Raw genomic sequence first — 21,989 nt, 5'->3', positions numbered from 1 at the left:
GTCAAGATAACTCTAGTATATTTTGAATGCCGTTTGATTAAAGTACACAATTTGGATATCACGTTATTGACTTTTCTTCTCATTTGCAGGTTTCTCAGCAGTCTTCAGGCGAAGATATGGAGATTTCCGAAGATGAAGCAGAGGATCCGGCTCATCCAGGACAGCAGAATTTTCCTGTTCTTCCTTCACAAATGGGTCACCTCTCTGTTGGTGTTGCAGGCTTTGCACAGCACCATCACCCTCACACGGGTACACACACGCAGTCTGGCTTTCAGGTGCAGGCCCCAACTGGCATGCCCCAACCTCTGCCGCTCCTCAACAGAGTAGAAGGGGCATCAAATCAAATCCAGGAGTTCCCTCAAGCCTCCCATCATGTGCAGCATAATTTGGAGGACTACCCACAGGCTCCCCCTCCACACATTTATGATTATGTGAACTCTATGGAGCTGATGAACCGCTTGGGTAACCAGTGGGGGGGTATGCCTATGTCTTTCCAGATGCAGACACAGATGCTTAGCCGGCTTCACCAGCAGCGACAGAACAAAGGGCAGGGCACCTTTGAAGAGCCCTTCCATGGTTTTTCCCATAACCAGGACACCGCTTTCGGTGTGCAGCCACTGTATGGGAATTACCCCATGGAGCAGGACAACCAACACTTTGACAGCGAGCATCTGTTCATGACAGAACAGCTACACCAGCAGCTGCATCAGGATGACGATAATCGCCCGTATGACTACCGTAACTTGCAGTGGCCGTACCAGGAGGAGGAGAAGGACCCACACGCTGCTACAGTAGACAGTGTCCTTGCCACACTTGTAGAGGAGATGAAGAACATCATGCAACGTGATCTAAATCGGAAAATGGTTGAGAATGTGGCATTCAGCACCTTTGATGAGTGGTGGGAGCTCAAGGAACAGAAAGCTAAGGTAAGGTTCTCAGTAGGCTCTCTATGCCGAGGTTTGTAAAATTAAACCGTTTGCTGTAATTGCAGATTTGGTGCATGGATTCACTTTCAAACATGGAAGTTCATGCCTCACATTACCTCTCAGTTTCATTGGTTTCTGAAGGCTAAATCGAATGGTATAATGGCTCTCAACGTCTCAGATCCACATGAGCCTAAGTCGTATTTTGTCAGTGGTAGAGTTGTATTCACCAACACCTCTTAGATCATGCTAGAAAGGATTGTACTTATTTTCATGAAACTTCATCTTATTCTCTAGTCGCCACACTCTGTGCTCATGCCTCCATTTTCCCATAATAATGATGGGATGAGGTTTTTCAAAACTCCTATCGTAGGGTTTGTGTAGTGTGAGGTTGCTGAGAAATGTGAAAGTGCAAAGATTTTGGTGGGATCAGGGTAAGGGATTAGGAAAACCTCTACAGGGTTTAGGGGACTAAACTAAAAATAAGGGACAATTCTTAAAAATATTGTCAAAGATCGTTTCACAAAAAAGTGGTTCTCCAGCTTCTTCCCAGCACACTGGCATGCTGATTCTACTGAGCTTAGGTCGTATGCTTTATCTTAACAAGTCTGTGCCCTACTGGCATACTTTATTCATTTACAACATTTTAAATCTGCACTTAAGTCCTTATCCTCTTGACTACCCCTTTGCTCGCACGCTGAAATGTTCCCATTCCTGACCTACAAAAGTTCCATAAACCTAATCAATTGTGCGATCCGAGTCTACTACACCTGGTTTGTCCATGGGTTAGTGTACTCAATCATTCCGCTACCTTGAGTTTGGTTGTTGGCTCCATTCACCCAACCACAGTTACTAGTGTCTCTGTAACGACTATCAGAAATGTTTCCTTGGGAAATGCTCCCTGTGGAGTACACCCAGTTCCAAGCTATCTTCCCCCTCTTCAGTGTTTCTACTATTCCAAGGTTTTTAGACTTTTCGAGACCGCTGCACTGGCTTGTGCCTTTTTAGAACTGTTTTTATCATAGGCCAGGATGCTCGCTCCTTCTGTAGCCTTTGAATTTGGAAAGATGGATTCCTTTCCACTATACATTTGTTTCCTTTTTTATTCAAGTAGCCCCACTCCACCCTCCCTTCCCTCGAGTCTGTTTCCATGTCAGGCTGCTTTTATTTTTACCCTTCTGCCAGGCATCATTGCTCCTTGTTGGGCTCAGGCTTATGTATGAGGGCTCAGTCTTCAGGCCTATATATTTCTTTCAGGTTTTGGGCCAGTGACTTGCTTCACCTATTTCACACTGCTGGTCTCTACAGACCATTCTCAGCTTTGGATCTGGCAAAGTTTCCACTGGATATCAGTCAGCAAGTAGGCTAGTTACCTCTTTGCAGTCAGTGTGCTCCCTTTACCTCCAGAGAGCGGCAAGAAGTAAATCTGTTTCATCATGGTTAGCATGCTTCTGTGGCTTCCTCCAGCCCTTTTTATACACCAGGGGTTGGTGGGTGCCTTTGTTAGCTGACCCATAGTTGATCTTTCACTTCATTGGCTTGCACCAGGTCCTCTAATTGGCCCTTTCTCCGTTAGTCTCTCAAATGGGTCTTAATATGATGATTACTGTACTTCTATAGTTGTGTTCTTTAGGAGGTAAAATGGCGTCATTGATCTTTGTTACTGACTCTTATGTCTTTATATATTTGCCCCACCACCAACTCTATCTTTTTATTCCCTATATGTGTGTTTGCTATTTCACTGTGCTCTGTAGCTGCCTGTGTTCACTATACTGCGCAGCCCAAAGACGACTTGGGAACCTTTCTGTCCTTGGGTACACAAGTAAGACTTCTTCAAAAATTGGATGACTATCTGGGCCCCTACGCTGTGTCAGATTTTTAATGCCATATTGTCTACAGGGAGGTTCCACAATTCTTGGCGCAAAGCTGTAATTCTGTGTAGAAAAACGGTGGAAGGGATAGCCCGGCCATTTACAGACGTATCTCTCTCTCTCCTAGACAGTACTGGTAAGTAGTTTGGGGAAATTATACTGAGCCATCTACAACTATGGACTGACAATTTTGTGATCGGTGATCAGGCTGGGTTTCAGAATTTTTGTGGAACAGTGTACCAATGCTTTATGCTTTTCCCTATAATCCAGAAGTACACTGTACTATGGAAAATGCAGCCATTGTTATTTCTGGATTTGAGGGCAGCATTTGACTGTGTACCTCCGTGGCAGGTACTGGCAGCGCTAAAGGTTCCCTGGTACCCGATTTCTATATTAACACTACTTTAGTCAGACACGGAAGCATGTGTCCGTTATTGTTCGGGAGGCAAACCGACATTTTTCTTTTGGGGTAGGCTCGGGTGTTCAGCAAAGTTGTGTCCTGGCCCCACTTTTATTTAACCTTCTATGTTCAAGAGATTATAGGTGTATTAAGTGGGTGCCTGGAATGCCCCAAGTTGTCCTCATGAAGCTCCTGGCCCTGTTCTATGCAAATGATGCAGTCTTGATTGCCACCACCCCGCAGGGTCTGAAGCAATCTCCCTCTGTCATTCTGAGGAAATGTAAAGATCTTGGCCTTGCTGTGAACACGACTAAAATCAAGTCTATGGTTTTTAGACACCAATTCAGAAAGCATATTTTGATCAAGTTGATGATAGTGGATGACCCAATAGAAAAGGTCAACGGTTTCGATTACCTTGAAGTAAGATTAATTCCAGGAAAGCCCAGTATGAGTGGCCCAGGCCAACAGGGCTGCCATCACACTATAAAAGTCTAGCGGTGCAATTCTGTCTTTCTTCGGCCATCATGAGAGCGGTGCTATGTCGCCGGCACTGGAATTATACCAGAAGCAGGCTTTGTCAGCAGCTTTTTATGGGTCGGAACTGTGGGGGGTATGCAAAGGCTGAGAAGATGCTTGTTAGGGAAAATAACTTTATGAAGAAGCTATTGTTATTACCTGTACGTGCACCGACAGCTCTAGTACACTTCGAATATGGCACTACTCCATTGGGTGTAGAAATTAAGTTTAGGTCAGCATCCCCTTTGATAAAAGTGTAGACCCAACCAGTTTTAAGGCAGTGCAGGGATGCATTGCTACATATCATGTCACTTGATGGAGGAAAAAGCTTGAAATCGATTGCCCATGTGAAAGCCGTATTGACCAACTTGAATGTGGGTTCTGGGAAAACTCACAGAACCTCGGCGCTTCAAGCTTCAGTAGGCTCAAGCAACTTTCTAAGCAGAAAGCGCGGGATCCTCTTAGACACATCAAAGCTAAAGTTGGGCTTTGAGTATCTGGAACATGGGCAGGAGGTTGGTTTTAAAGCCTATTTGGATTTACTCACCCCAGTTTCTGAGAAATCATTGTACACCTGGCTTAGGCTAGGTATTTTGCCCACTGCTGTTCTTACGCATGCATGGAAGGGCTTTGATTCAGATGAGTGCTCAATGTTTAGAGCTGCTAAGGAGACGGTCTCACATTTCCTTTTTCTTTGTGCGTCAACCCTGCAGTTAAGATGTTTGAGACCTATACTGCTGGAGGCACATTTTGATTCGCTTAGACCCGCATTGCTATTTTTAACCCAACGTTCTTCCTTTAGTACTGTTAGCTGCTGCTCGTTACATGCATAGAGCTTGACTGCTGAGGAGGAGGGCACTTATGATGCCCTTTCCCAATTGTGTATTATTGTTCTGAAATTAAGTGTTTTAGGCTGCAACCATAGCTCTCCTAAAATTACAATGTTTTAAAAACAAATGCTTTTTAGATTTAGCATGTTTTATGTTAAGTGGATGAAGGCGCTTATGGTTTATGCAATAGTTGCACTCTCATCGTATGATTGACTTCAAATGCTTTTTGTCATAGAACTTGAAGTAATATTCTGAGATACGAATGAATTCTCCTTTTAATGGCTATTTGTATTTTATTTATTTGTATAGCGCTCCAAGCCCGAAGGCATCTGGGCGCATTTCTTTCATATACATAGGTTACATACTATAGATTAACATAGTTACATATTTACAGGTGACGTGTTGCAGTTGCATAGTTAGACATTTTCAGCGAAATACAGCAGGTTTTTAGATTTTTATTATATTAATGCCATGTATTTTGTGATGTGTTTGAACCTGATGACTTCTTGTCGAATAAAGGTTTTCCAAACGGTAAGTTGCTTCTTCTGAGCGGTTAGTCGTGGTTCGGCTTCACGCCTCAACATTTCCTGGTCTGGGACATGAGCTGCTGAGACTTGCACCATGTTGCACTGTTTCAGATTCTGGCAGTCTCTGCTGAAACAACATAATACAATAAACATGATTTGTATACTCCGTTTCCACTACATACGGCAAGAGTAGCTCATGGGAAGGACTTTACGTTCAATGTCGGTGAAGAGACCTAGTGGAACATTACATGAATGCAAAAACACCCTCTTGAACGAGAGTCAGAACGGACTGCAACCTCGGGTAAGACCATGCCCTTGGCAACAACTGCTGTCACTGCACAATGTGATGTTGGCAGTCAATGGGTCACAGCATCAAATGTTTTCCTTTTTACAATTACAACAGATTGGTCCCATGGTTCTGGTCTCTGTCAGCAGCCTTGTGGTTCAGGCAATCGCCAGGCTGTGTCTGAAGACGATACTCTGATTTCAATCACACATTGAAGGACCCACTGGATGATGTACATGGGCTGTCCCCATGCAGCTTCTGTTTGTTTATTGGTTTATTCAACATACATCGTAAAGCAAAATGTACATAAAAACACAATCCATATGCCTGTAAGAATAAAATACAAGAAGGGCTAATATAATAACATGCAAATAGTATTGAACATTAAAAAATTTCACAAACTGGTTGTCAGCAAAAAAAAAGGTTAAAGGGAATGCTATAACCACAATCTGAGCTCCAGTCTATCCTATTATCTAACGTCAAAGAATTGGCGCATATACTCAAATATTACAGTACAAACTGCTTACAAATCCCAGTTTAAACGTTAACCATGGATTTCCTTTTGGCTTATGCTACGGCAATATACACACTGATTTTAATAATTGCAGCATCTGAGTAGGTGGATTTACACAGTGCTATTGCATCTCTTGTTAGTTGTATATGTCCTTACCTTAGCATGGGCAACATGCAATAGCTTCTAAAATTTCTGTATCATGGGCAGAGGAAAATAAAGTGAATCAGGGTTTCTTTTGGAAAATGGCATACTCTGCAAAGGTCCTCGACACCATTATCATTGTTCAATTTGGCAGTTAGCAATGGGGAGTATACCAAAACAGAATTTTATATGTAGCGCTCTATTGTGTGGATTAGTGTTCAGATCAACATATGCATTAGTGATCAAATCAATATAGATCTCTCACAAATACAGGTTTATGTGCCCAGAATTCAAAGACCTAGTAGAAGAAGCCAGCCTACTGACACTGGTCAATTCATCAAAATCATTTTCCATCAGCCTTTTGGATCCTTGGCTCATAAGTGTGGTGCTAAACCACAGCTGGAGTAAGTCCAGGGAGAGCATTATTGATTTTATGGATCTACACCATGGTACTTATGCACCCTCCATCTGTGCTAACAGATCCTCAAAGACTTCTCTCAGAGCTTCTACTGGCACGTAGACACGGGCTTCCCCTTTTAGAGACTTCAGCAGCAGTGCAGCAATGTCCATGTGTTTGGAGTTTTCACAGCACCAGCCTGCTGAAGATCTGGTAACTGCTGAAGTTCTCTCTACGGAAGGTGGATGCCAACTACAGGCCCATGACTCTTAAGGACTCCGGGAAGGGGACCTTGGTGATGCAGGTCTTCCCCCACTTCAATGGAGAAGGATGCTGCTGAAGGTATGCCCTGTCAGTGAAAGTGCAGACCTGTGCTTTGCAGTTGATGGCATTGTCAAGTGGTATCCCAGCAGCAGTCTTGCAGCATCCCTCTGTAGTCTCTCCTATGTCAGATTCTTGCCTCCAGTGGATAAAGGAGAGGTTGTCTGAGGAATTTTATTTGACCAATCGATAAGGCATGTATTTTGGAGCGTATATAGCATAAATGTTTTCTTTAAATGCATACTCTATTTTCAGATATTTACACATGCAAATCACGCAGGACCTAAATTGCCACTTTGTGATAATCTTATCAGTTGATCGAACTCCCTAATCTCAAGTGTCCCAGCGGAAATAAATTGCACCCAGTGAGACTGCATGTCAGGCTACTATGTCACGTCCCTTGTCATGAAGTTGTATTATTTGTATTTGTTTATTTATAATGCGCAAACCATCAGGCCCAGAGGCATCGGGGCACAATTTAAGCACAGGTTACATACAGAGCATAAAGATATACATAAAAGATTTACGAGTATGTACAAGGTTACATTTCAGCGCATATATACATATATAACACTAAAACATAAGATAATAAGCAAGCAGATTTATATACATAAATTACAATGCAGGTAAGACATGGGGCATGGCAAATGTCTATGTAGATAAAAGGAGTGTGACGGCAAGGTGTGAGGAGCGAGTCTAGTGCTGGGTGAAGAGCCAGGATTTGGTTTTGGCTTTGAAAGTATTGAGAGTCTTCAGATCTGATTGTAACAGGGAGGGCGTTCCATAGCTTGGAAGCTAAGACAGGGAAGCTTGTGCCCCCCGCTCTTTGGAGTTTGAACCTCGGGAACTTGAGACAGTGGGTCTGGGCGGTTCTTAGAGGTCTGGATGTCGAGTGGCGGGACAACCGGCAGCAGAGGTAGGGGGGGCCTTGTTTGCCAAGCATTTGTGTGAGAGGGCCAGTGCTTTCAGTGAGATTCTCTGTTTCACAGGTAACCACTTTAGATTGGTTCTGGATTTGGAAATGTGATGGTTTCGAGGGATGTTTAGGGCAGCTCTAATAGCGTTGTTTTGGGTTATTTGAAGTTTATTCAGGTTCTCTTGGCTGGTTCCTAAGTAGAGGGCACTACAATAGTCAATTTTGGCCATGATGAGGGTTCTAGCTAGTGTGACAGTGTTGGGGGTGGTCAGAAACTGTCTGCAGGCTGCAATGAGTTTACATGTGTATGCAGAGGCTGATCTGACTGCGTTTGTCGAGATAAGGATAAGGTGGCGTCTAGGTAGAAACCTAAAGTTTTGGTGTCCTTCGAGATTTGGGTGGTGTTGCCGTCAATGGCAAAAGACTTGTAGGCAGGCTCTAGTTTGCGAAGGCGCTACGACGTGCCCAAGATGAGGAGCTCAGTCTTGTAGTCATTTAGGCATAACTGGTGTTGGGCCATCCAAGCTTGGATGACCAGGTAGACGTCGTTGAGGGCCTTAGAGTCAGCTAGATAATCACCTGTGATGGGAATGAGTATTTGGGTGTCTGCATAGTTTGTGTAGGAAACACCCAGATAGTCAAGCACATCGAAGAGAGGTTTCGTGAAAATGTTAGAGTGTGGGTGACACGCATGATCCATGTGGAACGCCGCAATGAATGGGAGATGGATCTGCGGAGGCGCCCGGAGCAAAGACCCTCATGGATCTATTGCTCAGAAATTATTTGATCCAGGCCGTGGCTGAAGTGGAGAAGTGGGCAGCAGAGTGGAGGTGACTGCATAGGATCTGGTGGTTGACTAGAGTGAATGCTGCAGGAAGGTCGAGGAGAAGTAGCAGTGCTAATTTACCCTTGTCCTTCAGTACCTCAATTTGGGTTTTTAAGTCTATCCAGAGCCGTTTCGGTCCCGTGTCTGAGCCGGAATCCTGATTGTCGTAGACCTAGTAGATTGTTGGATTCCAGGTAGTCTTGGATCTGGAGGTATGCTGCGCGGTCTAGGGTCTTGAGCAAAAATGGGACAGTGGTCATGGGTCTGAAGTTGGTAGGTATGTTGGGGTCAAGGGATGGTTTTTTTAAGCAATGGGATCACCCAAGCGTCCTTGAGGTTGTCAGGGACAATACCTGATTTAAAGGAAGAGTTTATGAAAGCCGTGATAAAAGGGGCTAGATCGTGAGCAGAGTTCTTATTGATAGGGGCTGGGTAAGGGTCGCCTTGGCAGTTAGATGGTTTTATTCTCAAGATGTTTTCTACCTCAGTGGTAGTGAGTGGTGAGAAGGCAAAAGTTGGTGCACAGCATAGCCAAATGTCTGTCACCATCTACGCAATCACCTATCCGAACGCAAAATGCGGAAGAGTCATTAAATGTACATACATGATTGGTTTGTTTAGTCCCTTCTCTCAAACGGAAGATGAGATTTTTGCTTTTCAATAGTTGCGCACAGTAGAATTTTGAATATTGTTATATTTTGTATTGCAACAGCAATGTTTAACTACACAGATCAACGCCTTTTACACTGTTCATGTACATAACCCTAGAAAAGACAGACCATCCATCAATAGGATTTTCGAAAAAGTGTAAGCAATAGGAAGCATGTGATAAGAAATCGGATTCGGTTTTTTCAACACAATAATTTAATTGTTCCTTGCAGAATTGATTCTTCCATGTTTTATTCCCAGTGCTTTTATTGCAAATGAAAATGTTACATTCTCTCACATAATCCAAATTTGGAAAACATCTTTCTTTTAATTTCACTTGACTACTTTTTATCACGTAATGTTAGACTGCGTTTCTAAACTCTGGTCTGATGGACCGATGTTTAGAAGGCCAACCTAATAGTGAACAGGGTAACTATGGGCGCTTAGCCAAAACAATCAAGTTAGCATGGAGAGTGGTCAAGGCTGAGTCTCAGGAGAGGGGAGAGTGGTAAAAGGGGTCCACAATGAGTCAGACATTGAGCAATAAAGGGTTACACTTAGACAGATAGGTACAAAAATGCTTGAATTATTACTGGCCAAAACACACACTATGAACTATTATTAATTACATGTAATATCACACGCACTAAATCATAAAATACATATACACAATTACAGTTTCAGTACCAAATCAATTCACCCAGTATCTGAAAGGGAAGGGAAGTAATTAGTATTTGCACTGACAGTCCACAGGAATAACAACCCTCACTTACAAAGTCCAACCCTAACTTGAATGGGACCTTGTGCCCGTTCACAAAGTTTTCCAAGAGTTTTGGGAGCTGGGAAAACATGAGGGAGAGGGTCCTCTGGTTGTGAAGATGTTAGGGAAATGTATCATTTTACTCCTACGTCCTGTCACCTTTCCTCCATCCTGTATGGGCGTTATTCTCTATGGACGGAGACAGAACCTTTTTTCACCAGAGAAATGACACTTTCCCTTTAAATTTGTTATGCGCACTGGGGCACGGCCCTAGGAGCATGCTATACCCTAACCCTGCCCATCGCCGCTGCACCTCAGTCCTCGTTTATGCTTCTACAGGAACGGACCGCTTTCACCAGTGCTCCTGGGTGAGGCCTCATGCCTTGTAATTTCATTTGCTTGCCCCCTACCCTTTTGTTCTTTCTAATTTTCAAGTTGGGAACACCGTCCACCGGCGCCCTAGTCCTTCCCCGGCGCATTTCGACGGCGGCTGGCTTCGGCAGGTGCCTGCCGTGCAACGGTTCATTCCCTACTTTGGATCCACACGTGCGTTGCCTCTGATGCCTCGGGGAAGACCACGGATCGGAAGGCTGCTCAGCGTGTGTCACTCACACCCCGATTCCTTAGAAACGGGCTAGCGAGGTAGAGTGTGTTCTCCAGAATACCACTGAAGAGCATTAAGGAATATGTATGCAGAAAGACCAAGAAGTTAAGCGTACTCTTTTCAAAAGCACCCTGCAGGGGCGACTTCTTCCTGGGGAAGCCTACCAATGGGAGTGGTCAGTTAGACACTTGCACCGGCAGCAAGGACACTGTTGCTCTTGTAGCTATCAGTTTAAGGGCTGGGGCCTCTAAGGGCCCTACCGGTTCTACTGCCGAGGGGCCTACGGGTTTCGGTACCGGGACACATCCCGAGGGGCCTACCTCTGCTACCAGGCACACGCCTGGGAGGGTGCATTCTCGCAGCGCAGACAGCACTACCAGCCTCATGGCCAAGGGCCAATTGCCCACTAGACCCACGCCTGTGGTACAGGGTGGGGCAACACTAATGCACCCAGGCATGCAGGCCGAGCCCAGGCCCATGTTGTCCATAGCGGCACGTGCAGAATTCACTGACAAAATGGCGGTGCATGCAGTCAAGATGGCGCCCAGGACAAAAGCCTGCCAACATGGTGAAGCACAAAGGCGAGAGCCTGCAGCCTGACAGATTGGGGCCCTATGACTCTGATCACGTTGGACGTCTTACCAGTCATTCTGAGGTCAGCCCAGGTACCATGAGGGCATGTACTCGCAAGGAGGGAGCCGATAACAGGCCTTTACTTCTCCACAGCAGGCGCTAGTTCAGGATCGCTTCCTCCACCCGCTTGCAAGGATAGTTTTTTTTGGACAAATCCATGACTCTCATGCGGTCTCCACAGATGGGGAACAATTTCAAGAGCATAATCATGGAGATGCTGCCTCCCACACCTCAGCCAGTGCCTACTCAGCCTTTACCTCTACCCCCATTGCCCATCCCTCTGGTAATTCCAGTAGCAGTGCCTAAAGCACCAGCGCCTGGACCTTCAGCGAAGAAGAGATGGCTCAAGCCCCACACAGGTGGAGGGAGACTCTGCTCTTGTCAGTGAACCCCCAGCCACTGTCTTCAGTGATTGCGGCGGTATCTACAAATGCCAAGCCCCAGACCTCCATCCTGAGCACTGCAACTTCAGCCTTGCTGGGCAAGGAAGAGAAAATACTTGGGGCCTACGGGAAGATGGCCTACTGAAACGCAGGTCTTCACCTCAGGCATGCCAATGCCATCCTAGCAGCGGCTAACCAACACTGCAGAGAGAGATAGCTGACCTGTTGCCGGATATTCTGGCTGACAAACAAGCCTCTTTCAAGGCGGAGCTCGCAGAAGCGAAACATGTGGCACAAGACATCATGGAGTCCACGGTGGCACACATAGATACTGCAAGCAGGGCTATTTGTGTGGCAACGGACATGAGAAGGATGGCATGGCTTAAGGCAACCAGATTCAATCCTGGTGTTCAAGACAGGACCCTAGACCTACCCTTTGAGGGCAGTGATTTGTTCCAAACCTTCACCGACAAGTAACTCGATAAAGAGCAGTTCACAGTCAAGTCCTTGGCCATTCTCATCAAACCAGCAGCCAACACCTTCTCACAAGGCTACTCTCAATCAGACAGAGGACTATCATTTGGTGGTTTCTGGGGCTTCCAGGACCACTGGTCCAGGCAACCAGACGGGTCACCCAGCCAACACAGGTGAAAACACCAGATGTTTTTGCACAAGGGTGTTTTTCTGTCCCCCTCTCAGTCAACAGCCTCAGACCCTGAAAAGCAATGAAGGCTCTTCTCAGGTCCACAGCACCCCAGTCGGAGGCCGGCTGGCCCTACACAGTCAAGCTTGGCGCTCACGGGTCAATGACTCATGGGTGATTTTGGTGGTCTGCTCAGGTGTCCGACTTCCCCTGCTGTCCAACCCCCCCCCCCCATACCCCCCCTGTTTTCCCCCTTCCACAGGCCTCCTTCACTCTTTGTGGAGATTCGTTACCTGGTTGAGAACGAGTTGGTGGAGGAAGTTCCTCTTCCTCTGCCAGGGAAGGGCTTTTACTCCCGCATCTTGGCCATTCAAAAGAAGAACCAGGTGGGCCTGGAGTGGTCCTAGATATTTCCTTCCTCAATCTATATTTAACCTACTTAACCTGCAGAAGTTCAAAATAGTGACGCCAGTGCTTATAACCGACACGCTCTGTTGGGGGGACTAGACGTGATCCCTGGATCTGAAATATGCATATTTGTATGTCCCCATAGTGCAGCACCATCGATCCTTCCTCAGGTTCCGGGTCATAGGCTTTCACTTTCAATACAAGGTGCTGCAATTCGGATTGAACTAGGCGCGAAGGGTAATCACAAGACTGATGAACACGGTGGCGGCCCTGCTCCGGTTGGAAGGCCTCCATGTGTATCCTTACTGTGACGACTGGTTGGTCAGAGGGCAGTCCCCCGGAGCAGGTCAGGTACTCAACGACCAGACTCATGACTACGCTCTACGAACTGGGGTTCTTAATCCGAATCAAAAGTCTCAGCTCCACCCTACACAAACTCTGGTGTTTCTGAGGATGCTGTGGGACCTTCAGAAGCAGAAGGTGTTCCCCCACAGGGGGGAAAGTAGCAGCGATCAAGGCTTTCGTTGCTCACTTCCTCAGCAGAACAGTAACTAAGGCTTGGTGGTACCAGCACCTACCAGAAGTACTGGTGAAATGCTTCCTGGCTATTCCTTATGCCATGCTGCGAATGTGGCTGCAGCTGCATTTTTCGGCATCCTGGGATCAGGAGTCGGGTCATCAGGGAGCCCTGATCACTATACCTGCGCTCCTACAGCTGGACCTCATGTGGTGGAGGCAGGATGTGAACCTGATGGTATTCAGACCGCCTTCGATAGATCATACTATGACTACGGACTCCTCACTGCAGGGGTGCGGTACTACTCTGGGGGCTCATTCAATACATGGTCTCTGGTCCAGGAACGAACAGCAAAACCACATCAATTGTCTGGAAATTATGGCCATTTGGCTCACACGAGACATTCCTGCCCTTGATCAGGAGCAGTACAGTTTGCATTCGGACGGGCAACTCTACCTGCATGTATTACATAACAAGCAGGGGGGCACCAGATCCCCCCCCTCTCCTATGTAGGCTGACTGGGCTATTGAGCAGGACATCTGGATCTCAATGTCCCATCTGCCAGGAGAATCGAACCTCGAAGTGGACAGACGGTCGGATTAGCTCCGACAATTAAGAGTGGCAGCTGAACATGAGTCCTTCAGGAGTTTTTCAGCAGGTGGGGTCACCCGATCAGACCTGTTTGCAACCATGCTTGTCAGCAGTTCGCCTCCTGGGGCACAGTTCTCTCGGGGACATGCTCCAGATCCCCTGGGATGGGATGTGGGCGTACGCTTTTCCTCCTACTGCGCACATCCACAAGGTTGTTTGCAAGATCAGACAATCCTGGCAGCTACATCTCATCCTCATACGCCGCAGTGGCCAGCCAGGCCTCGGTTCCCAGACCTATGGCAGCTGTCAACCACCAGAAGTCCCTCTCCCGCTTCGGGAGGGCCTGCTCCTGGTGCAACAGGAGGTCGGAGGGGTGCAGTGATTCACCATAGCAGCCTGGTTCCAGAGCAGGTGACTCTGCAATATCCCCAGCTGTCCCAGGACAACCTAGAAATCATCCAGGGAGCCAGGAGTCAGGCTTCTCAAAAGCAGTATAAGAGCAAATAGACTGGGGTTCTGCTTCTAGTCCAAGGAAAATGCAGTCACCCCGCTATCTTGCACTCTGGACCTGGTGTTGTCTTTTTTGGTATACTTGGCCCGATCAGGGGTCCAGGTCAACACCTGCAGAACATACCTGGAGGCCATTGGCGCATACAGGAACTCGGACTGGTTTTTCCTCAGCTAATCTAGTGGTGAAGAGGCATCTAGCGGGGTTGACCAGTACGCCCACACCCGCGCGGTTGACGGGACGCTCGCACTCCGTCTGGGATCTTAACGTTGTTCTTAGCACCCTTGCGCATAAACCATTCGACCCCATGGCCACAATGGACATCAAACTGGACACGCTCAAAACGGCGCTACTAGTGGGACTCTCTTCAGCTCACAGAGCTAGCGAAGTTTAGGCTCTGGTGGCTTCCGATCCCTACATTACCTTTCATCAAGACAAGGTCGTGCTCCACACGTACCCCAGATTCTTACCAAAAGTTGTCTCCTCTTTCCACATTAACAAAGAGATCGTGCTCCATGCTTTCTTTCCAAATCGCAAGGAAGACGCCGAAAAGGCGCTCCACCGTCTAAACGTCAGAAGAACTTTAAAATTCCATCTCATCAGGACCAAGGCCTTTCGCAAGACTGACGCCTTATTTGTCATATTTGGAGGCTCAAGGCCTGGACAACAAGCGTCCAAGACATCAATAGCCAGATGGATGACTGCTGACATCGAGGAGGCATAAAAGGCTTGGTGCAAGGAGTCCCCATGGGGCATTCACGCTCATGCTATAACGGGCAAGGATCGGCCCTTGCCTTCCAACGTCACGTACCATGGCAAGTAATTAGCAGAGCTGCGACACGGGCCACTCCATCGGCCTTCTGTAAGCACTACTGTCTGGATACCAGTGCCAGGGCTGATGCTGCGTTTAGCCAGGCTGTCCTTCGTAATCTGTTTGCATAGAGTGTCAAGCTCTGCTCCCAGGGTGTTTTCATCAGTTGTAGTCGCTTATTCAGGATGAAGGAAAGGGGATGGGACGTAGAAGTAATTGTTACTCAACCGGAGTGACTAACATACTCGTAGTCCATAGTTTCTTTTCCTCCATATGTCCCACCATCCTTCCCCCTAAAATGAGAGCAGCGAGGTTGAGCAGTTCAATACCGCCGACGCGTCAAAGGGGACTGAGATGTGGCGCCAGTGTGCAGGATTAAATGAGTGCATACTCCCCGGGTTGCGCCCCCTGCGCGTGTAAAAATTTAAAGGGGAGTGTTATTTTTCTGGCCAAAAAAGGTTCTGTTCTGTTTCCGTCCCTAGAGAGGGATGCCCATACAGGGTGAGGAAAGGGGATTATGGACTAGGAGTAAGTTAATCACTCCAGTGAGTAACAATTAATTTGTGACCCCCGGAACCTTTTGCTGGACTTCTGGACCTTTTTCTGAAATCATGAATGAGTGGAGCCTTTTTCCACTCATTCATTCTTATGGGCTCTGTCTTTTGGAACTTACTTTGTGTTTTACCTGTACTATGGAATATATTTTTCTACATAACTCTTAAATAACTCTTAAAGGCATCTGTGTATTTTACTAATGCAGCACAAAGCTCCTTATGGGCAGTGTTGCTGGGGACCCTTGGGGTCCTCCTTTGTGATTATTTTCTTTATCCTAGATTAACTATAGTTTTTAATATTAGTATCTCTCCTAAAACGTTATAGTCTGTGGGATTGGCACACACCACATTAGTTGGAGTGCCAAAGGGATATCTATTATCCCCCTTCTCTCTGCTCATGTGTCTTTTTAGTCGGAAAGACAATATCCTAGTTATGGCTGATGGCAGTGGACGTGTTCTATTGTGTAATTCTTCTACCACAGGCTATGTCCATAGCTTCTGTAGTGCACAACAGGGGCACCCAAGTACCAACTTGGAGCCTCCCTTCTTTTTTTGCCGTTACTAGCGTGGGTGTTTTGTCAGTCCTTCTACCACTCTGGGAGGGGGGAGGCCTGTGTGTATGTGTTTTGCCTTTAGCGGGAACCATTGGGTGTCCCTGCCTAGGCTCCAGGCAGAAAGTTGGGGAGGAGTTTTCCACCCCACTGTCCTTTGTCTCCCAGTGTGCCTGAATGGATTGGACAGCCAGCGCCCCTTTCTGTAAACTGTTGAGAAAGATTTCAGAGGAGTGAGTGCTGGAACTGCGTAAAAGGTGAGGTTCCTGGAGTAAAAAGCAAGTCGACCACTGGAAGCTGAAGTAACTGAAGAAGACGACCAGACATGCTTTCAGACCCTTTGCAACACTGAAGCGACAACTGCTGTCCTGACACAGTTTTCTGTGCAACAGAGGAACTCCGAAGATGACGCCTTGCATTTGACTGGTGGGAACAAACTGTCCCAGCACTAGCATTGATTTGATCCATCTGCCGAGGTCCTGTGAGTTTCCAGAGCTGTGGAACCCTGGTACCAGGAGACCCGCTGCCCATTTAGAATACAACGTCGTGGAAAAAGTTGTATCCGTCCAAATCTTTGCTCTCCAGATATCCGATCCAACTCTCATAGGACCCCCTCAGCAGAGTTTAAGACTGTAAGAAGTGAAGAAGATTAACATGGCGAATCACGTCCTTTGTTGGTGCTGCAGAAAAGGTGCCAAAACCGCAGAGTGACCAGAGAAGTTGCTGAAAGTTGTGCCAGAGGTCCTCCCTTGAGACTGATGCTGAGATCCCTGCCTTTCATCATCAGACCAAGGAATCCAGAGGTCGGGTCTAGAGCTGCAACATTGCGGAGCATCCAGCACAAACATTTTATTCTAAACTGAGGTACTGTGTGGGAAAATATATTGCTTACCTGATTACAGAAAGTCTCCCCAGAGCGTTGGAATGCATGCAGAGCTGTACAGGGTAACCGCCTCTTACCTCTGACTCAAGCTGCTGCTTGCGTCTCTTGTCCTTTAACAGGGTCTCCAACGTTGGTTAAGCCTTCTTGTATCTTCTCGAGACTAGAAAGTATCCACAGGATCTTTTGATTTTGACTGCTTTGCAAGACTACAAACTGACCTTTTGCTAGGGTTGCATTTTCAACTTTGAAAGACTTGCTGTGCTGCAAAACTGCCTCCAGAACCCAAAGCTCCACTAGGATAACACTAACCATCTCTTTTCCTTCCCAAAAATCACTATCTTATGTGTTTGCTGACTAAATGCAATTAGTGTATTACTTTTGGGTGCGCGTTATTACCGATAATATGGTAGACCTCTCAAACTCCTGTAACAATTGTGCACGTTCAGCAACTACCAACTAAGAAGTGGCCTTTTGAAATACTGTAAAGTATACCTGTGTGTGTTGGTTTATTGTGCTAAGTATTTAACAGTGACTCTTGTGTAAATACAATAAATCTATATTTTAATATAAATGTATGTTTATTTGATGTGCATTACTAGCTAGGTTCAGTGTACTTGCCTGCAGCTCACATTTTCCTCTTCAGAGAAGACTGATTGCTCTGCCACTCCACCAAGGTACTTGAGTGGTACATACTAAAAGTGGGGATCTACAAACCACTAGGATAGCTTACTAAAGTCTTACCTACAAGTAGGACTTTAGGAAAACTCCCCCAACAGAAGAAGGATCCAATGGTCAGAAGACGACGTATACTGGGGAGTAAGACTGTGTTAACTTTTGGAGAGCCTTCGGCAACAAGTGTAGCGAAAAAGTTGTAAACCTATTTAATAGTTAGCAAACTTTTAAAGGGATCAAGCTTAGGGTGCATGTAAGTACCACTGTAACTTACCCACCCCCCGCTTCCCACTCCCCAAACCCTGTACTACGAATTTTCTCCAGACTTGACGGGTCAATGGAGGGTCGCCAGAGGTCCCTTTTCCCGCTGTTGGTTCTGGTCGAAAGACGCCAGGAGCTGTGGGTGCAATAAGAGTTCTGGTCAGGTCCAAGAGCTGGTGCAACCTGTTCATGTGGATGAATGCAGCACACACCGGTGCAGGCCTCCTCTAGGCACGTGACCAGATGCAGGAATCCCGGTTTCAGTGGCGGTCACCAATGCATGACGACAACAGGGGACTCCAATGTTGCGGTTGAATTCGGTCCTCTATCTTGGGCCCTTTTTGATGCTAGGCTGTTGTAATTTCTCAGTAAGGACTCGAAACATGGATTTTTAACTGTGGTAACCCACATTGGAGATGGTCAGTCCATTGGATGGCCCAGGAACGCTTCCGAAGACTCCAAGTAGACAGGCACCAAGAAGAAGTCGAGAATGGGTGTTCCCACCAATGTTATGGGTCAAAGCACTGTTGAAGGTCTTGTAAGATCACTAGCCAGACAGGGCTCCAACTGTAGCAAATGTTGCTCGCCAGGCTTTCTCAGGATCGGTCCACGGGTCTTCCCAAGTCTTCTCGGCTCTGCAGGATACTTGGCTCCTCGCAGGATCTCTGGGGAGTAGCTGTAGAACTCTTCTAATGGAAAAATTCAGGTGAGCACAGAAACTCAGCCCAACCAATGAAGATCTGTCCTCAATCACACCCAAGCAGTGGACCATCAGGACCACTGTTGGTGAAACTCATGCATACACTCAAGATACAGAAACCAGTTTGTGTACTGGGACCAGCCAGGCCCAACCTACTTCCTGGCTTCCAAACACACATAGCATGGACTAGCCTGTGAAAAGCAATGTTTTCCTGGGCAAATGCTTGACAATAAAGTGATTTTCCTGACCCGAGAAAGCAGGAAGAAGACAAAAAGACAAAATGGCCAAAGAACAAGCGAAAAATGTTGTGGCATGCCATGTTGGGGACACTAGCTAGTTAGTAGCCAAAGTGGTAAAGGTAAAATACAGTAAACATTGTGAATAAGTAACTGCTACCACCTGCTTTTCTTTAGGCACATTTCAAAGTAACCAACAAATCCTCTGAGTGTAGTCTAGGGTCACACAAAGGAAACCCCATTGGGCACTGCATTGGAAGATGCATTATGCAATGTTAAGTTGCCCAAACAGATAACACAAATAAAAGACCAAGGGAAAATGTTTCCCAGTACTAACAGTCTGAAGGACTAGTCAGTTTCCCCATAACATATGAGCAAAAGGCCAGTGGAGTGATGCTCATCTTCATTTTACTGCAGAAAGTCAGGACAAAGTGCAAAAACAAAAGAAAAAGTTAGGAGTTCCATAAAAGGTGAAGGAAAAGTTGCTCCAAGAGAGAGCTTTCCTAACACTGAGCACATGGCGTGCCCTTGTGTAGAAAATTGATATATTAAAAATAAATGGCATCCTACTTATATAAAACTCAATGTGTCAATTTGAGGATGTCTAATGGCATTATTTTCCTTTCAAGACCAAGTGTGAAATGAAAATTCTATTTCTGCCGACGTGATATTTAAGTAACATTGTCCATTATTTGGTCGCTTCCAGAATGTTATCATCGGAAGCTTTACTTTCTTAAAACGCAGGGTCCTAATACATCAACACAGTTTGACAAAGGCACCGGCCAAGGTCTAACTTGTTTTCTTTTCTTAATTTGCAACCATTTGAAAAAGAAATGCAAAATGTTACCTTTTCGTTAAAAAAAAAAGTGAATTATTAATTAAATTATTAATCAGATTACTTAAATTTGAATTTTTAAAATGTACTAATTATGTTTATATACTTGTCACTATTGATGAAGTATAAGTCAGATTAAATGCTGCAGTATAGGGCTGGTATTTTGTTGTTCATTGTAGTTGGACACTTGCATAGCTTCCCCATACGGATATAAGGCAGAGCAAGAAAGAGCACATTGAGCGAGGCAAAGCACACAAAGAAACAGCAAGTTCGAGACAGCAGCTGAACGAGAGATGAAAGGCCGCAAATCAGGAGGGGATCGCAAGGCGGGAAATTCCTCTTGACCTTTCTGTCAAGAGACAGTTATTTTCACGAGCCCTCGAGATTAGAAAGCGTAAAATGAGAAAACCAGGCTGAAGAATCATGTTGTGTTGGAGGAACCTGGGGCCCTCCAGCGTCAGTAAACAAGATGGTGAGAAGCAGCAGCCACAGTTGTACCGTCCTTGGCTCCATGAAAAAAAGCATTGGTGAAGTCAACACAGCCGGTGAGTTGGGGAGACCGATACAAGACCGGTCTGTGTTGAATCCAAGGTTACAAGCGGCAACATTGTATGGCGAGCTCTGGAATGAACATTGTTAAAACGCGTGAGAGAAAAGACGCAAGTGAAGTTGAACTGCTGATGAAATTTTGATCTTTGAAGAGACTTTGATACAATACCTTTGACAGAGTGGTCAGGCACCGTGTGTGTGCTCAATCGAAAGCCTCTGTAAGGTATCCAGCTGAGAAGTAAAAGTTAGTGTTATATTGAAGAGAACAAAGAATTGTAAATCAAAGTGGTCCTACGACGGGTCAAGCAAAATCCTGCGCAGTCAAGTCTTCAATTTTGATATAGGAAAGTTTGGAAAATTAGAAGTTTGGTCTGAGCCCAGCAGAGGGGAACCCAGGGTGAATTACCAAAGAAGTTGTGCATATGTGAATCCTGAAGAGAAAGGAACTTTGAATGTTTGTTGCATCAGGCCCTCTGAATTAAGAGACTTTGAATGGCAAAGAGACTTTGGCAGAGAAGGTCCTGATACTGAGATTTTGATGGGCATCCTCGTGCTAGAAAAGCCAGATTATGTGCTAAACTCTAGTGAGCCGCCTTGTACCGTGCTGAAAACGTAGGGAAGGGAAGCTAACGGCTGAACTATCCTGACTTATCATTTCTTGAACAGTTTTCTTTTGTATAACATTGTTTCTGATTCTTGTGAATCTGCTTAGAATCACATGCTGTGCATATGGTCCAACACCTAGTGGAAATGTGCGCATTATTGCATCTTTCTTTCGAAGATCAAAGGGGCTAAACCCCAGCCAAGTCAAACCGTTTCTGGGGGCTCTAATTAGGACCAAAGACGGCCTCGTCTTTCCCTCCAACGAGAGGGTTCAGAACATGCTGTTCCAGATCCCTCACTATGTAGCCAGTCACAAGGTGACAGTATGCAAGGCAATGCGACTGTTGGGAATATGTCCTCCTGCATCTACCTAGCTCCTCACGCTTCCCTGCGCATGTGCCCCATGCAAGAGTGGGCAATGTTGTCAGGCCAGTGGGAGGATCTAGTGGTTGTCTCGGCAGCCCTCGTTCATTCTCTGCAGTGGTGGACAAGGGAAAACCTTCTGCAGGGAAAAACCTTCACCACCCCCGAAGTGGAAGCCACTCGCACTACAGACGCATCTGACAGGATGGGCGGGGGGCTCACCTCCTTCAACAGACAGCGCACGTTGTGTGGTCACCAGTGGTAGCATCCAATCACTTAAACTTGGCCCTGAAAGCCTTCCAAACATACCTCCAGGGGAAGACAGTTGTAGTCCTCACAGATAGTACTACGGCCATGTATTACCTAAACAAGGGAGCACTCGCTCTCTAGGACTATCCAAACTGTCCCAGAGAAGTGGTTTCTCAAACATACAATGTTCCTCCTGCCACAACTTATTCCAGGGGAACTGAATCTTCTGGTTGATGTACTCAGCAGAGACTTCCCCCTACCTGTAGAACACGAGTGGCGGTTACAGCAGGACATTGTACTCAACGTCTTCTCAGAATAGGGCTTCCCAGAGATCGATTTATTTGGCACTCTGGGTTACGCCCAATGCACAGATTACGCCTCTAGATACCCTCAGAACTGCTGCAAGGGGATGGTAAGGGAAATTTGTCTAAGCTTCCCACCCCTCCCCTGCCCCCCCCCCCCCCGATTCCCCTGCTCAACAGAATAGTGCACAAGATGCATCAATAGCTAGTTAGGATTATTCTGGGGGCCCTGATGTGTGCCTGCTAGCCTTGGTTCT

General features: G+C 46.2%; 1 protein-coding gene across 4 annotated transcripts in view; it reads left to right on the top strand.

Moving 5' to 3' along the window:
- SETD1A (SET domain containing 1A, histone lysine methyltransferase) overlaps nt 1–21,989 on the top strand; it is a 1,694,645-nt gene that overhangs the window by 788,540 nt on the left and 884,116 nt on the right. For all 4 annotated transcript variants that reach the window (XM_069651930.1, XM_069651928.1, XM_069651929.1 and 1 more), the window contains exon 9: nt 90–926. In XM_069651930.1, coding sequence (XP_069508031.1) covers nt 90–926 — 837 coding nt within the window. The remainder of the gene's footprint in view (nt 1–89; nt 927–21,989) is intronic.

This window comes from Ambystoma mexicanum, chromosome 3p (assembly GCF_040938575.1).
Source record: "Ambystoma mexicanum isolate Mex_15411 chromosome 3p, UKY_AmexF1_1, whole genome shotgun sequence".
Taxonomy (NCBI): Eukaryota; Metazoa; Chordata; class Amphibia; order Caudata; family Ambystomatidae; genus Ambystoma; species Ambystoma mexicanum.
This window is presented reverse-complemented; position numbering and strand designations above follow the sequence as displayed.